The sequence below is a fragment of the Rhinopithecus bieti genome, unplaced genomic scaffold (assembly GCF_001698545.2).
Source record: "Rhinopithecus bieti isolate Rb0 unplaced genomic scaffold, ASM169854v2 scaffold_13259, whole genome shotgun sequence".
Lineage (NCBI taxonomy): Eukaryota > Metazoa > Chordata > Mammalia > Primates > Cercopithecidae > Rhinopithecus > Rhinopithecus bieti.
In genome coordinates, this window is record NW_016807544.1 from 323257 (window position 1) to 341010 (window position 17754).

The 17754-nt window shown below is 44.3% G+C and overlaps 1 protein-coding gene across 1 annotated transcript in view; it reads left to right on the forward strand.

Moving 5' to 3' along the window:
- Positions 1–2: 2 nt before the first annotated feature.
- TTC9 (tetratricopeptide repeat domain 9) overlaps positions 3–17754 on the forward strand; it is a gene marked incomplete at its 5' end in the record, with an annotated part of 31864 nt that continues 14112 nt past the window's right edge. The window contains one exon of the mRNA XM_017882743.1: positions 3–333. Coding sequence (XP_017738232.1) covers positions 3–333 — 331 coding nt within the window. The remainder of the gene's footprint in view (positions 334–17754) is intronic.

Sequence of the window (17754 nt, forward strand, 5' to 3'; positions counted from 1 at the left end):
CACCGCCGCCGCTGTGCGTCCCGGGCGGCGGCGGAGGAGCCCCGGCGCGGGGCCAGGTTGGGGCGGCGGCCGAGCCGGCCGAGCTCATCCGGCGAGCGCACGAGTTCAAAAGCCAAGGGGCGCAGTGCTACAAGGACAAGAAATTCCGTGAAGCTATCGGCAAATACCACCGGGCGTTGCTGGAGCTGAAGGGGCTGCTGCCGCCCCCCGGGGAACGGGAGCGGGACTCGCGCGCGGCCTCCCCGGCTGGAGCCCCCAAGCCCGGCCGCCTCTCGGAGGAGCAGAGCAAGACGGTGGAAGCCATCGAGATCGACTGTTACAACAGCCTGGCAGGTGAGCCGCGCCGCGCCGCGCCGCGCCCCCCGTCGGAACGGTTCCCCAGTTCTTTGGCCCGGTCCCTCCGCCGACCACTGCGGCGCTCCCGCGGTGCAGATTCTCCTGCTGTGACTGTGCTGCTCCTGGGGAGAACCTGGGAGGGAGGCGCTTTGGAAAAAGTGTGACTTTCAGGATTATGGCTTTCAAAGACCATAGTCATCTCTTGTCCCTTCGCTAGCATACATCGTAAATCTCACCTAGAAATGACTGGATAGATAGAAGGGGACCCAGCTGGCCTGGCTATGGCTGCTGCTGTTACTGCTCACCAGTGGACCTGGGTCCAAAATGCGGAAGCAGCGCCCGGCGTGGGCCCCCGCAACCACCGCTAGCCCAGCTTTTTCCTGCGGGTAGGTCCCGAGGGAGGCCACGCACCTGTCTGCTCTCCTCAGGTAGCATTAGCACCAGGACTGGTCCTCGCCTTTTCCCCAACTAACCGCATCCCTGTAGGTAAGATCTTCCCCAAGTTTTTTGGCCCCAGTAGCAAAGGGGAGTTTGATATCATGCCTTCGGCATCTTGAGCAAAATGGATTCCAGAATGCCACTTTCTTCTCTCTGAGCTCTGCTGGGGCTCCTGGTTGCCAGGTGAAGATTGCAATCTCAAAGGAAGCTTGGTTCATGGTTGGGCTTGAACTATGCTGCATTCTCCCTCTCCTCCCTGCCCCTTTCTCACTATGTGTAGCATCAGTCCTCTCGCCAGCTGGCTGCTAGGGGTGAAGGAAAAGGAGGCCCTTCTCTTGGGCAAAGAAGGTATGCATTCCAACATTCCCTTTGAGGATAAGGGCCAAAATCAGGCATTTAAAAAATTTTTAATTTAGGCGCAGGAATATTTGAAGTCTCTTAAAAAAAGGAAGAGTCTGGCTCTTGCCAGGGCCTTCCTGTGAGAAGGTGGGAGAGGTTGGCAAAGGCAACTTGAAAAGCATTCTCTCCTCTTCTGTTGCCCCATTTGGTGAGATTTTGGCATGGTCAACCTTCTCCAACCAAATAAAGGGCAGTTCCTCCTAGTTCCTAACATGTGAGGTTGCCTAAACTGTCTATGGACAGAGCAGGGTAGGGGTGGAAGAATGACTGGGTGTGGCAGAGGATGGTGAATGTGTCTGAAGCCCAGGCAGTTAGGGGAGTAAAAATAAATACTGGCAATTCTGCTCTGTTCTTAAATGCAGATCTCTCTGTTCCCTCTGAGGTTTCTAGTACCAGCGTACCTTTATCTTCTCAGAATGCCATGCCCAGTCTCATTTTTGATCAGGTAAAACCCAGGCTGCGGAGGTACTTTGTAAATTGTAAAGTAGTTTACAGACTTAAAGGATTAATAGAGTAGTAGTAGCAGCAGTTGGAGGAATGGTGGTGCTAATAGCAATACTAGCAGTAATAGCAGCAGATGAAATTGTAGTACAGCAAAAATTGACTCTTTCAATCCATTATAAGATACAGCTTGAGTCTTTTAGTTCCCATAAGTCTCTGGCATACTGGCTGCTGCCCCATGAATACTTAAAGGGCAGAGCAGCCATGGGTGGAGGAAGAGGCACTGTGGATTGCTAATGCGGTGACTTTGGAGTGGTAATGGAGTCTTATATTTAGTCAGTATTATCCATGGACATTCTAGGGCTGCCAGCCAGTGGCTAGCACTGCCTGCCCTCCACCCCAGACGTGGTTACATTTCCACGGTGAAATCAAAGATGTGTGCTTGGTCAGGCCAGCCCAGTTAGGGTGGGGCTGAAATCTGGACAGCTCCACCACTCCCATCCTCACCTCACACACTGGAAAACTTCAACAGTCAGAGAATGGAAAGTAGCAATAGCAGATTTTCCCCTCTGCTGCCTTCTCCAGTGCTCACCACTTATATTAATAATTAATTGTGTGTGCTGTTAGGCATCCTCCATACCTTGTCTCTTTAAATCTTTATAATCTGTATAAAAGAAATATGATCATCAGTTTTGCAGAGAAAAAGCTCAAGGCTCCGGAGCCATTCTTCTCCAAAGGCAATGTTCTTGTCATCATACTTTGATGCACAAAGTCAGCATCCTCTGGTCCTCTGTCTCACTTGAGCCCACCCAGTTTCAGGTGGGCTCCAAAGCCTTGCACTTTGGAAATTCCTTTGGGAGATCTCAGGCCTGGTAACCAGGAGAAAGAAATAGAGTACTTTGATTCAAGGCTCTAACTGGCTATTTCCAGATGTCAAGTTTCACAAAAGAAAGAAAAGAGTGATTATAAGCAAAGCAGTTTTGTCAAAGCCAAAATCTGTATCCTGTATAGAAAATTCAGCTAGGAGGATGGTTCCACTTAAAAGTCACTCTGGGGAGAAGTAGAAGCCTTACGTTTGTTTCCTTCAGGGCTATGTATAAAATCAGTGCTGACTATTTCAGAAGTCCTTGCTAATAAGAAATATCCTTTTTGGTTAGATTACAAAATAATCAATGCCTGTAATATGTATTTTCTTTTGTAAAATACTAAAACATTTAAAGAAGAAAATACGCAATTACCTGTAATCCAATTAGAAACCAATTGTGGTGTATTTCCTTCCTGTATTTTTTTCTGTGAATAAATGTAAACAGTTTACAAAGCTGAGGTCCTTCTGTGTATACAATCAGGTATCCTGCTTTTAATCCCGTTTACTTATGTCAGAAGCATTTTTCACATTTTGTGAAAATATTTTCATGAAGATTATTTTAAATGGCAACAGAAAAGTTTTAATGTGTATTTATACTTCTCATTGGCTAGAAAGAAAGGAAAGATGATCACTGGTATTGCTGTTAGAGCCAGAACAGTGCAGCATGGCCCATGAGATATCTTTTCGCCTGTGTGCCTGCTAAAAGGAAGGAGACCAGCAACTGGGGGTTTATTCTGGAAGAAAGGCAGTTGACCCTTCTACCAGAGTTGCAGCACCAGCTGAGTAGCCCAACAAGCTCCAGGTTCTGGGGCAGTCTGAATATATTTAATCAAGGATCTGTCCTCCTTCTACATAAAGCTGTATATGGAGAGAGAGGACTGGGTTTTAGGAGGAAGTTGGACTACTAGCCCAGAAGTACCTGGAAAATTAAGCTGTGTTGCTAAGGGCATCACTGCTCCAAACAAGAGGTAGTTATGAGGCTTCTGGAGTAAATCTAGGCTCAGTAAACCCTTGTACTCCACATGGAAGCCTCCAAAAGCATAGCAAGGGGACAGCTAGAATGTGCTAAGAGATGTTGGTCTAAAAATCTGTTTGGATGACTTGAGGGGACACATGAAGGATGTGCAGGCAATTTGCAAACGGCTCCAGGTTGTGGTCTCTTCTGGCTGGGATTTCCTTTTGGTTGGAAGGGATCTGACCAGTTGTGCTGGGCCCCTGGATGTAATTTTTGTGTATCTTATTTTCCAAGAAATTCAAAGAAATAGGTGGGGAGCATTCTGTTTCTACAGTATTTCAGATGATCCTGATACAATGATTAGAAAAGATATCCTGACCTTCCTGGGGAGACATAGGAATCTGATCTTTACAGAGCCTACAGAGGAAGCATGTATTGGCCTGTTGATGGACTCTTCTTGACATTGAACAAGATACAGGACTCCCCTGGGGCCTTGGAATGTTCTGTGTAGAACCCTTTGAAGGGCAGAGCCTTTTGCCCTACATTGGTTCCTGTGGGGCTATGGTGGCCCTAGCTGAAGTATGATCAAAGGGATACAACACACAATGATTTTGTTGGTATCTTCAAATGATGTTCAAGGCCAGCAGGAAAGATGGAAATCAACAAACCATGGCATTGGACCTGAAGGCTAGGAGCTTGTGTCTCTGTCCCTGGGATACCTTGTGACCTTGGATAAGCCCCTGCCATTTTATTTTACCTTCATTTTCCCATCTACTGAGAGCTATGTTTAGGAGATTTTTGTTGATCTTACCAAAGGGGCACCTAATATCCATTGATCTCAAATGAAGCCTTGGGATAGGGATGTGGCAAGGCCTAGAAGGAAGTCACACTGGGAAAAGGCCTGGGATGGTGCTGGTTTGAAACAAGCTTTTCAGTGCTTGTGGACATGTCTTAAAGCCATGGGATCGGAGCCAGCCACATAATTTGCAGGGCCCAGCGTGAAATGAAATGTAGGACTCTTTGTTGAAAAGGCAGGCAGGAAGTGTCGCTAACGATCCTAAAAGATAAAGCTTTTTTCTTTCATTCTTTCTGTCGACTTGACATGGTGCTTTGTATTTGCTATTTAATGTCATTGCAAATAAAAAAATTTAAAAATTTAATTATTAGCATAGATTTTACTATTCTTTATATTGTGTGGTGCCAGTTTTAAATGAACTTATAGGTACACTTTACTTATATGAGGAATTATAAAAATTATACAATTTATACTTCTGTAGCTCCTACATGCATATGTATTTATTCTTACTAGAACAGTGGAAATGCTGCACCAAATAAACTGAACTATTTTTATTTCCCTTTTTTATATGTGTACTTTATATGCATACTTCATATGTGCACTTTCTACCAGGCTTTCAGATGAGCCAGGAAAGGAAAAGGGACTACACGTGACCCTACCCTTTCCTTCTGTGTCATCATTTTCAGCATGAGTGGTTGGCTAATATGGGAAAGCAACATAGGTAGGAAAGGATATGATAGGGTTCCTAAATTATTTGTTTCTGAGAACATTTTTTTTCCACGTTTGAAGCCATTTCTAGTTTGAATGGAAAGAACGGCCCTTTGGGACTGGCAGCATAGTCACTTGGTTATGGGCGTAATTAAGTCTTGATGAACTCTCACGCATCGTGGGGCTCCTAGAATTCTTTGCTCATGGGGCATCGTGAATGCTGTATGCAAATGGGGCAGCCAAGAGTGGCATTGTGCCCATCTCCTCTGTCCCTGCTCACGCCGTGTTGTCCCATCAGACTTCACTTAAACAAATCGCAAGCTTAAGGATAAAGCGACTAAGAATTTCAAGAAGGCAATACCAGATTATTAAATGAAGTGCAGGTTCCTTCTGAGTGTGTGGCTCTATGCAACAGCACAAGTTGCCCACCCTTGAAGCCAGCCCTCAATGGGACACCAGAAGATGGCTGGATGGATGCATTGGAGGTAGACAAAATTGGATACAGACTGTAAGGCAGAGGCTAAGAACAAAGGGTATTCAACAGATGTTGGTGTAAAGATGGATGAATTACAAATTTAAAAACTCAGTGGTGAAAAGGATGTCAGGGGCTAGAGATAAGCAGTAACCTTGCAGTCAGAGGATGAATTCCTAGGGTAAGGACTGGTCAAAAGAAGGGAAAAGAATATAGGCCTCATGCTAAGATGCTCAGCCAAGATCTTGCCATCCCGATGGAAGAGCTTGACTGGCTAAGCTGCTGTTAACCTGGGGCTGTTCCTTAGGTAGCCCCTTGAGCAATCAATCTTAAGGATCAGGTAAATGGGACTTGTAATACCTTCTTCCAAGGAAGAAAGTGAGAATTGAAACTTGCAGAATGCTTTCAAGGAAGGTACTGGGAAGAACATTACAAATTTAGACATTGGGCTGAGTTCCTAAAGTGGATTTGGAAGCTCCTTAGTCCACCTCCAAGGGAAATAAGTCAGGTGGCTTTTAGCCAGGAACTCTTTAGGACATCTTGAAATCAGAGTCCCTACAGCCAAAATACATGGGAGTGCCCCCTCCCTGGCAAGGAAACTCAGCTGCAGAGCAGACAGGAAGGCCAAGATGTGGACCAGCCAAAAGCAGCTCCCAGAGCTTTCACAGGTTGTGGGTGACCTCCAGATTCACTATAAGGAAATCCTCTCCTTACATCTGTTCTCTTTCACCACCAGACTGTGCCTACTCCAGACAGCTAGGATGAAAACTGAATGTTTCAATCAACCAACTAGAGATTTCCTAAACTCCTTTGGGAAGGCAGATATCCATGTTTGGAACAGAATTTTCCATTTCACCTGGATGATTAGTGTGGCCCAGGCCCAGGCATGGAGCAGCAACTCTAAGGTCTAGCTCGGACAATGGTACCAGACTTAAAAAAGCCAAAGATAATGCTACAGGGATTAAAGGAGTTTAGCCTACCTTGTGGTATTTATATGGCCTTGGAATTATTCATTAGCACTGTAATGCTCACTATCTTATACAGACATACAGTGTCATATCCCCACCAAAAGTATGAAGTGGTACTAACAAGCTCAAGATTTCTGTAAAAATTGGAATTTTGATTTTGGATTTGGATATGACCCCAAACCCTACATAGGTGCGTAAATTCCCCTGTCAATACTACCAGCTTGTCATCCCACGTGAGCTAGGCATTTCCAATGATAGGGATATTCACCACCATCTGAAGCAAACTTTTTGACAACCACCACCACTAGCACCACCAAAACAACTATAATAATAATGGTATCAGTAATCACAGAAAGGATTACCATGATGAGCCCAGCACATAGTAGATGTTCCATAAATGTGTTTGAAATGAATGAAAATGTTTGTCCCAGTATCTGTCTCTTGTTAAGAATCCAACAAATTCAATAATTCCATTAATGTTTATTGAGCACTTATTATACACCAGACCCCAGGCTTGGGGGCTGGGTATACAGCAGTTAATATGAAGGACAAGGTCCCTGCCTTACATGAACTTACACATATATAATTTCATTTGATCTATACAACTCTGTGAGACAGAAAAGTCAGCCTTGGAACAGTTACATCACTTGCCCATGGTCACATAGTGGTATGTAGCCAACTGGGATCTCTCAACCACCGGGGCTGTAATTCCAAAGCCTGCAGTCTTAGCCATTCACCCTACCACCTCCATCTTTAGGGGTTTCTTCCTTAGATACTAAAACTTGTCTCACTGAAATTTCTTTTAATCCATCAATATTCTGCTCTTTAAAGCAACACAGAGTATCGTCTCTGTAGCAAAGACAAGCTTTGACATTTTTAGGGTAACTGTCTTGCCCATCTTCCAGTCTTTCCTTCTGGTGGCTAGACATCCTTTTACTGTGAATGTGCCTTATGTGATTAGGACTCTCATTCCATGGCCATCCTGGGTGCTTAATGGGAAAGTGTCCTGTGTTCTGAAACCAGGTCATTGTTTCCCTAGGTCCTCCCATGTCAGTAGGAAGGTGACCTGAATTTGTATGGACAGTGGGGAGTGAGAAGCCCCATGAGTCATAATTTCTAATGAACATAGAGACTGCAAAATCCCCACCCATGTCTCTCCTCTTTTCTTCCTCCCTTGCTTTAGGGTGTGTGAATTCCAGTTAAGAGGTCTTGAGAAATCGAAGTAGAAATGTGAAGACTAGGAGTTCATTTCAGCCATTAAAGAATATACTTGGCCAGGCGCGGTGGCTCACGCCGGTGGTCCCAGCACTTTGGGAGGCCAAGGTGGGTAGATCACCTGCAGTCAGGAGTTTGAGATCAGCCTGTCTAACATGGTGAAACCCCATCTCTACTAAAAATACAAAAATTAGCTGGGCGTGGTGGCGTGTGCCTGTAATCCCAGCTACTCGGGAGGCTGAGGCAGGAGAATCGCTTGAACCTGGGAGACGGAGGTTGCAGTGAGCTGAAATCGCGCCACTGCACTCCAGCCTGGGCGACAGAGCAGGACACCATCTCAAAAAAAAAAAAAGAATATACTTGATGAGGAAAATAAAAGGGGTGTTCTTTGAAGGCTAAAATTTCCCCAATTCTCTTCAGACATCTTCTTCTTTTAAGAACGTAGCAGAAGTGGCGCTTAGTGAAAAGGGACCTGTACTGCAAGTTCTGTCTCTAACTTTCTGTGTGCCTTGGATCAAGGAATTTTACCTCTTGGACCATGGTTTTCTGATTTTCAGAAATAATTCAAAATAAGGGTTGAATTCCAAGATCTCTAATCTCCTTCCCAGGTCTTAAAGAAAAATTCTCCACATCATTCTTTCTGAACTGTGTGGCCATTACATGGAATAGAGAAGTTCTGTGTGTGCTTAGAGATACTAGTCTCCAAAACCTACATTACTTGAAAAGGCAGAATGCAGAACAGTCGTTAATATGATTTTCTTTGTGTAGAATTTTAATAAGAGAATAAACATATATGCTAGTACCGTGTTCACATTCAAGAAAATTGTCTCAAATCATACCAGAGAAGCAGTTAACTGTCACCTTTGGAAAAAAGAGGCTAGGCAAGGAATAGCACAGAGAGATTTTAACTTTTTTTTTTTTTTTTTGGAGACATAGTCTCACTGTGTCACCCAGGCTGGAGTGTAAGTAGTGCATCATCAGCTCACTGCAACATCTGCCCCCTGGGTTCAAGCGTTTCTCCTGCCTCAGCCTCCCGAGTAGCTGGGGTTACAGGCGTGCACCACCATGTCCAGCTAACTTTTTGTATTTTTAGTAGAGATGCGGTTTCGCTGTGTTGGCCAGGCTGGTCTCTAACTCCTGGTCTCAAGTGATCCCCCGGCCTTGGCCTCCCAACGTGCTGGGATTACAGGCGTGAGCCACCGCACCTGGCTTAACTTTTAACTTTAAATCTTCCTGTCATGTTTGACTTCTCTACCTACATGCATTATTACTTCTTTTTTTCAAGAAAAATGATGACATGGGTTATCTTTGTAGAAAAATTATGAGTAATTTTGCGTTTTAAAAATATTTCTGAAGAAAACATAACCTACAACCATAATTTTAATGCCATTCTGGGTATTATCATGCCCTGTCTATACTTGTCAAGCAACATTATCCCACGCCTCAAACTTTCTCTTAATATCTCATGAAAAGATTTGTCTCCCTTTCTGCAGTGGCCACCATCCCAGTCCATACACAGGGCTAAATCCTGGCAGCATGGTACCCTACAGAGTAGGAGTATGCCCCCTAGACTCTGTTGCACATTAGTGACAGTTTGAATCTTCTGATGAGGCAAAGAAGAGAGCTGAGTCAGCCCTTGTGATGTAAACTGGATCTGAATGTTACTAACATGTTTCTGGTGTCGAGGAAGGCATGGTGTCGGTGCTCAGCATCCAAGGTTCTTGTTAGCTCCTGAGTCTAGAAATCCCGCACGTTGGAGGCTCAGCCAGAGCAGCTGGAGCACCCAGAAGGAAGCTCACTCATTTATTGGATCTTTACTGGATACTTGCTATGACTCTTCATAGCCCAAATCTAAATCCTTTCTGTTTTGTTTTTTTTTTTTTTTTTTTTTTTTTTTTTAATGGAGTGGGGGCAGTTGGGACCAGGGTTTTAGTCCAGTCTCTGCTGCTAACTTGTTCTTTGAGCAAGTCACATCCTGCTGAGCCTCAGTTTCCCCATCTGTAAACACTGGGGGTTAGATCAGCTTCCTGCCAAGCTTTCTTTCAGAAGCATTGAACTATCCAGGATTTCAAAGGGCTTCGAGCAACCCCCTCCCTGCCTTGATCTTTCTGGGAGCAGTCAGATCTGGGAAGGAAACAGGAGACAAGCTCTCTTTTATTCCAGCTTACTGGTATGTGCTGACAAATAAGCATTAAACGATCCCAACTGAGATTTCCAAGGCAACCTTTGCAAATTTCAGGGTAAACCAAAGGGATGTCAAAGCCTCCTTGGATGATACAGTCAAGCACTGGATTTCTGAGAGAAAATGAGTAGGAATTGAAACCTATATAAAATCTTATCTGGGCCCGGGAATCTAAGTTGATGGCACCAAATAGTACTCATTGCTGCTGCACCTTCCTAGATTATCCCCAAATTCAACTAATCAAGCAGCCATTCAGCATCAGAAACCTGGCAATGCTGGCTACATTAGACCAGGAAGTACTGGTAGCAGTGAAAACAAAAAACAAAATAAAACAAAAGCTTTTGATAAACAGACTGGGAAGAGTTTGAGAGAACAGTTGCTGGCTGAGTTACAGCATCTCAGAGAGTTCCCACCCATGGCTCAAGGCTGGAAAGCCCTGGGGATTCTGGGCTGGATCTGAGCATTTGGGGATGTGATTCTGGGCCTGTTGCTTATGTCCAATCAGAACTGCACTTGTTTCTCTAATGGATCTGCACCTCCAGGTTGTGGAGACCACAGGACCATTGGAAACTTGAGTGGACTCTGATGCCTATACAGAGAGGGGGGTATCCCATGTGTGCCCATGAGGATGGCAAGGAAGATAGATCACAGAGGAAAAGACAGGAAGCAACCTAGACCTCAGAAAACCTGAGGGGCGATGTGGCATAATGGAAACAGGTCTTTACATAGTGAAATCTGAATCTGAATCCTAGCTTCCCTACTTCTTCCTCCATTAACCTTGGACAGGACCCAGCCACTGTGGCTTCTGTTTCCATGACAGCATGGGAGTAATAATAATGTACCACACAGGATTGTTATGGTGATTAAATTTAATGATATATGCACCCATGCCTAGCACAGTGCCTGGCTCATAACAGATGCTTAATAGATGCTAGTTAATATTTGAATCTAACTCCTACTCCAGTATGCATGAAGACAGAGGAAAATATAGAGAAAGAGAGGGGGAAAGAATGCAGCAAAGAAGGCTATAGGGAAACATGGGAAGCAAGTGAGCAAAAAGCTGAGGGCAAAACAGGGGCCAGGGGAAAGAGTGCCATCTCCCTTAGTGTCTGCAAGAGAGGGGAGGTGAGAAGGTATAAGCCAACAACCTTTGGTGTGGACATTTCCCACCACCATGCCTGGTGTATTCCTGGTCTAGGGAGGCTGAGTGAACATGTAACTCATCAGTTAGTTGAAAGACCGCAGAGCTTCACCATGACCAAGAGCCTTTGGGTCAGGGGTCTATGCCCCTTCCAGCTTCTCAGGATTTGGGTCAGTCTAAGAAACACTTAGAAACTCTGGGTTCTAGGCACACATTATCTCCAGCCTGAGATTCTCCAAGTGAATAAGGCTCAGTTAGAAAGTGCCTGTTCCCTGCCACTTTTCACACTTTGCCCCAGGATTCCCTCGACCCTGTCTTTGAAATGAAACAGCAGGGAAAGAACTTCAGGCACTCTCACAAGTCACAGTTGAGAATCTGACAGCGGAAAATAAGGATTTGCCTGCCAGGAAGAGAAGATACATGCTGTGATCATTTGAGTCCCCAGGGGAGCTTAACAAGCAAGAAAGCTTTCTGGTGGGAAGAGAAACAGAGGATGGCAGAGGCTCGTAGGAGAAGGAGACATCTGAGAGAGAAGCCATGGGGCTGGCAGCCTCGGCCCTGCCCTACCCTCTTGTGCATCAGGCAGATGCCAGCTTACTGAGCTTCCTTATTGGGGTAGGATGAAGAAAGTCCTTGGCTTAATCAGGCATCTTGGGAGTGAGAGCACTACCAGGTATTTCCCTTGGACCCGCTTACAGCTGTTCCTCCACCAAAACACCCAGGGTCCCTCATGACCCTAACCATCCCCAGGACAGTGCCCCATGAAAAGGCAGTGCTTTCTGCCTAGGAAACCCTTCTGAATCCCTTTTCATACCTCTTCTCCCAAGTTCCTCTTCCCCTCATTCCCCAGCTCTCTCTGAAGGGATGATAATGGTCAGTGGTGACTTTTTAAATATAGTTTCTGCCCGGGAGTGGTGACTCACGCCTGTAATCCCAGCAGTTTGGGAGGCCAAAGCGGGTGAATCACCTCAGGTCAGGAGTTTGAGACCAGCCTGGCCAACATGGTGGAACCCTGTCTCTGCTAAAAATACAAAAATTAGCCGGGTGTGGTGGTGTATGCTTGTAGTCCCAGCTATTCAGGAGGCTGAGGCAGAAGAGTCGCTTGAACCCAGGAGGCGGAGGTTGCAGTGAGCCAAGATCGTACTATTGTATTCCAGCCTGGGTGACAGCGAGGCTCTGTCTAAAAAAAAAAAAAAAAAAAAAAAAGAAAATAAAAAAAAAAATTTTCTAATTACAAAAGTAAAGCATCATAGTTGCAGAAGTTATTGATACTAAAAGAAAAACCTTAGACAAATTAAATTTAGCAGCGTTTAATTGAGCAAAGAATGACTCGTGAATCGGGCAGCCTCCCAAGCCCGAAGAGGCTCAGAGAGACTTCAGTGCAGCCACATGGTGGAAGAAGATTTACGAAACAGAAAAAGGAAAACCACCGTACAAAAAAGTGGAAGCCAGGTACAGAAACAGCTGATACTTAACAGCTCTGCATTTGCCTTATTTGAACTCAGTTTGAACAGTTGGTTGCCTTTGATTGGCTAAAACTCAGTTGATTGACATAAGAGTAGGTTGCAGACTGTTTACACATCCAGCTAGTTTTCAGTTCACTATGGTTCATTATGTACAAAGAAACCTTTAGGCCAAACTTAGAATATGTAAGGAGGCAGCTTTAGGCTAAATTTAATTTAGCATTGAAAAGTATGACAAATTACAAAGAAGAAGCCCAGGCGCGGTGGCTCCGGCCTGTAATCCCAGCACTTTGGGAGGCTGAAGTGGGTGGATCCCCTGAGGTTGGGTGTTTGAGAACAGCCTGGCCAACATGGTGAAACCCTGTCTCTACTAAAAATACAAAAATTAGCCGGGCGCAGTGGTGTGCACCTGTAGTTCTAGCTACTGGGGAGGCTGAGACAGGAGATTCGCCTGAACCGGGGAGGCAGAGGTTGCAGTGAGCTGAGGTTGTGCCACTGCTCTCCAGCGTCACTTGCGCGACAGAGCAAGACTCCATCTCAAAAAAAAAAAAAAATTATGAAGAAGAAGATAAAACTCAGTCATTTACCACCCCAAGATGACAACACTTAACTGTTTTGGTTTATTTCCTTGCCGTTTTTCTTCCGTGTGGGTGTATGATCATTTATATGTAAAGCAAACATCAGCCAACCCCCTTCAGGTCTACCTTTCCCAGTGTATTTAGGAAACAAGGGGTTGTTCTCACGTGGGCTGGGGCCCCTGCAGGGACCTCCTGTCTTTTCTCCCCTCCCCTCCCACAGGATGCTGCTCACTCTGTTTGCATGACAACCAAAGGGCCACTCGACTTCCTGTTGCTGCTACTTCCTTTTCACATTCCATAGCACCACTACGCCCAGATGTATAATTTCACTAGACTTTACTGAAGGTTCTGGGATACAGAAGGAGTTTACATCTCAAAAATTGAATATTAGAAATTCTTCCTCCTAAAACTCATTTGACTATCAGACGAATTTCGAATGAACCACTCACCTTTTTTGGGAGGTTCCAGCTCCCCGCCATGCTGCTTGGACTCTCTCCCCTCCAGCCCTTCTCAGCTTCTTAGGTTTCCCCACTCTCAGATTCCCTTTATTTCATATACAAAGCAGTTTGGGCATCTTTTCATCTACGTGTGTGCCTACCACTGACCTCTAAGCTTTACCTTCCCCACCTGAAGCAGTTGATGAAGCCAGTCTCCTCCAAAAAGAGAATTTCTTCCCTTAGAGAAACTCTGCTATAGATGTTACAAATTATTCACCCATACAGAAGGAATACAACGTTTAAAAGAAAAACTAATTCTTCACTCTGATACACACACACACACACACACACACATTTATTTTTCACAACATTCAGGTTTATACTGTACAAACTTTAGCAACCTTCATATTTTTCCACCAGTGTTTTCATTGAAAATACTTTTCAGTGTTCCACAGCATGACTGTAATGGCTGTGTAATGTTCCATTGCACCAATGTCCCATTATTTATTTAACTAATCTACTGATGGATACTTAGGTTATTTCCAGCATTCTGTGATTACAACACAGTGCTGCCACAGAAGTGCTCTTTCCGCTGTACATGTGCCTGTTAATTATCCTATCCCCAAACACATCTGAAGACATGAGGGAAGGAGGGTGGGAGAGGCAATAGGAACAGGGGACACGTCTCTGGGGCAGGAGAGGGGATTGAAACGGGGAAGACATTCTTTAATGTCCAGAAAGAGAACAGGATAGAACCTTGGCTTCTAAGGTCTTCCCTCATCCTGGCTTAGAGTTTCTGCCAATGAATGTGACACGTGTACTTGGCCGGAGCTGAGAAGGAAAAGATAATACAGGGTGATGGGTTTCTTCTGAATATTTCTGGGAATATTCATCCTCACATTCCAAATGGCCAGTCTGGCCCCTCCAAAGTCCCACTTCCAGACTGAGGAAGGGGTGTTAATGAAGATTCCAGCAAACAACAGCTCTGTCCTACCAACTTTTCACCTCTGCCTTCTCCCTCTCTGTTTACTACACCAAAGTCAGGAGTGACAGTAAGGGGCCATAGGTGAGATAACTTCTAAGTGTTCTGCCATAGCACCCCGATCGGTGCCAAAGGTCTGAGCTGACCTTAAGCTTTGGCATTACAACTCCTTTGGGTGGATTCCAATATGCTTTAAAGGCCTGTCAATGTAAGCTTTCAGCTTATAGGATTTTATACTGACTTTCCATCTAACTCTTTCACCTGCCACTTTGACAGCTATTTTTGCCAACAGAGGGTAATTAAAAAGAATATAAACTCCTTGAAGATATCAATATCTCTTGAATGCTTTCCATTTTCCTTATGAAGCCCTGGGCCCAGGCCATGATGAGTGAATCCTTGTTGACTCAGTTTACTAAGAGTACCTACCCGAAATTGTGTAGTGATGATGTGTGGGAAGCAGCAGCTCTGGTAGCAATCACAAAGGTGGGGCATCCATGTGAAGAATCAGAGGGATTCAAGGGAGCAGCTTGGTTATGATGAAAAGGAGAGATCTCTCTTCTTTGCTAAAACAAAGAAAGCAAAAGACACACTTGACAGTGTTTGTTTGAATCTAGTGCGAGCACATACTAGATTGGAAAAGTGGGAGGTCAGAAATTAATGTAAATGGAATCAAAGGCGATTTAGCCCCCCAGATAAAGCCAAACAGCTCCCAGCAGTGGATATAGCAGCAGCAATAGTGGGAGACTCTCTGGGCAGCAGGCAGGAGAAACAGGTATTGGAGTGAACAAAGAAACGGCCACTTGTGGGCCTGGTGCGGTGGCTCACGCCTGTAATCCCAGCACTTTGGGAGGCTGAGGTGGGTGGATCACCTGAGGTCAGGAGTTCGAGACCAGCCTGGTAAACATGGTGAAACCCCATCTCTACTAAAAATACAAAAATTAGCCAGGTCTGGTGGCAGGCGCCTGTAATCCCAGCTACTTGGGAGGCTGAGGCAGGAGAATCGCTTGAACCCAGGAGGCAGAGGTTACAGTAAGCCGACATGGGGCCACTACACTCCAGCTTGGGCGACAGAGCGAGACTCGTCTCAAACAAACAAACAAAGAAACGGCAACTCGGAGGGTGCTAACTCTCTGAGCCAGCCTTCTCAGTCCTCAGACTTGATAAAGACCTTCAGAGATCAGCCAGTCCGGGTTTCCACCATTACCACCAGCTCTGTTGGATTGGAACCAATATGGGATTTGGGGTTAAGTAATACTAGCTCTTTCCCTGTAAGAGCTGAGTGGGCTCAGCAAGTCACTTAACTTCCCTAAGCCTCAGCTCCTGGAAGCAGAGCTAATAATAGCTATTTCTCAGAGTCTCTATGAAGGTTAGATGAGTTGTAAAACACCATATATATGTTAGGCCTTGCTGCCAATTGAGCACAACCACTGTGAGAGGTGCTGTGTGAGAATTTAAAGATGTTCTAGAGATGCTTGCCTGAAAGAGCAAGGGAGACACATTTCATAAATAACTGTAATGATCCTGATTTGAGAATGTAGCTATGAAAAATAATTTTATTCTTTGTAAAACTAAAGGGCACATTTGATTATTGTACCTGTAGATCTGACTTCATTAGAAAGACCCCCTAACAGGTTCTGCAAAGCATTACCATTAGGCAAGGATGTGCTGTAATTCACAGATATTTTAAAAATAATCATTTCTTAGCAAGTTAGAGCAAAATTGCCTGATCTCAGTTAAAAGCATCTATGAAGAAAACTGAAGCCAACATCATAGTTGATGATAAGAAATGGAATTCTTATGATCCAGGAATTGCACTCTTGAGCCCTTATCTTAGAGAAATAAAAGCTATACCTGACTCTTCCTATCAACTTTATTCATAATAACCAAATACTGGAAACAGTGTAGACATCTTTCAACAGATGAATGGGTAAACAAACTGTAGTACATCCATACCATGGAATACTACAGAGCAATTAAAAAGGATGAACTATTGGTGCATGCAACAGCTTGGATGCATTGCAAGGAAATTATGCTGAGGGTAAAAAGCCCCTTCCAAAGGATTTCATGCTATGTGATTCCATTTATATAATATTTTCAAAATGACAAAATTTTAGAAGTAGAGAACAGGATAGCAGTTGTCAGGCGTTAAAGAGGAGGTGGTGGGACAGGAGGGAGATGAGGATAGAGGAACCTATCCTCATGATAAAATTGTATATAACTAAACACACACACACACACATACACACACACTGAGTACAAGTAAAGATAAGGAAATCTGAATAAGATCTGTGGATTCTATCAGCATCAATATCATAGCCAATATGTTGTACTATCATTTTACAAAATATTACCACTAAGGGAAAATGGGTAAACGGTATAGGAAGTCCCTTTGTAGTATTTCTTACAATGATAGGTGAATCTATGATTATCATAATAAAAGTTTCAAGTAAAAAATAATAATTGGGGAGTTAGCTTTGCAAGCCTTAGCTAAGTAAAGACAGGTGTTGTTTCAGGAAGAAACCAGAAACGTGTCGTGTCAGCCCTATTAGGATAACAGTAGACTCTCAATGGAATTGGAGATACTGGTGGTTTTAGAACTTAGAAAAAAAAAAAAAAAAAAAAAGCAGCCACAGCAGGAGGAGGGGAAACTTTGCACTTGGTTTTGTTTGCTTGTTTTTTGTTTTTCTCTCTGAATGTAAAGGAACTAGTGGGAGAGAAGGTTCTGGAGTTATAGGAAGTTATAGGAAGTATATAGGAAGTTTCCGGATGAGAAGTATTTACATATAAAGTGAGAACAGTTTGGCACAATTAGGATCTCACACTTAAGCCCTACAGAAAGCAATACCCATGCCTCAAATATGTCTAATGAAGGAACTGAGTTAGAATCATTACAGGCAAGTAAGCATCCTAGGAGGGCAGTGTGTGTAATGGTTAAAAGCACAGTCTCAGGTGCCAGATGGCCTAAATTCAAATCCTGGCTCTGACACTTACTAGCATTGTGACTTTGGGCCAGTGACTTAACTTCCTAGGGCCTCCATTTTTCTATCTGAAAAAATGGGCAAAATAGTAGAATCTAGTATAGATTGGTGTCAAGATTAAACGAGTTAATGCTTAGAGCAGTGCCTGCCCCATTCATGCTTAATAAACATGACCTGCTCTTCCTCTTATTCTCCTTCTGGGAGGATGGATGGATACTGTCCACTGGTGCAGGGCCAGATTCTCTTGAGTGCATCATGGAGCACCTCATCCTTTGGCTCCTTTTCCCCATCTCCTTGGCCGGGGTTCTTATTCTCCAGGGGAATATTTCAAAACGCTAAGAAGAGAAGTATCCAAATGTCACAAGTTGACAGCGTAACAGAGAACAATTATTTGCCCACA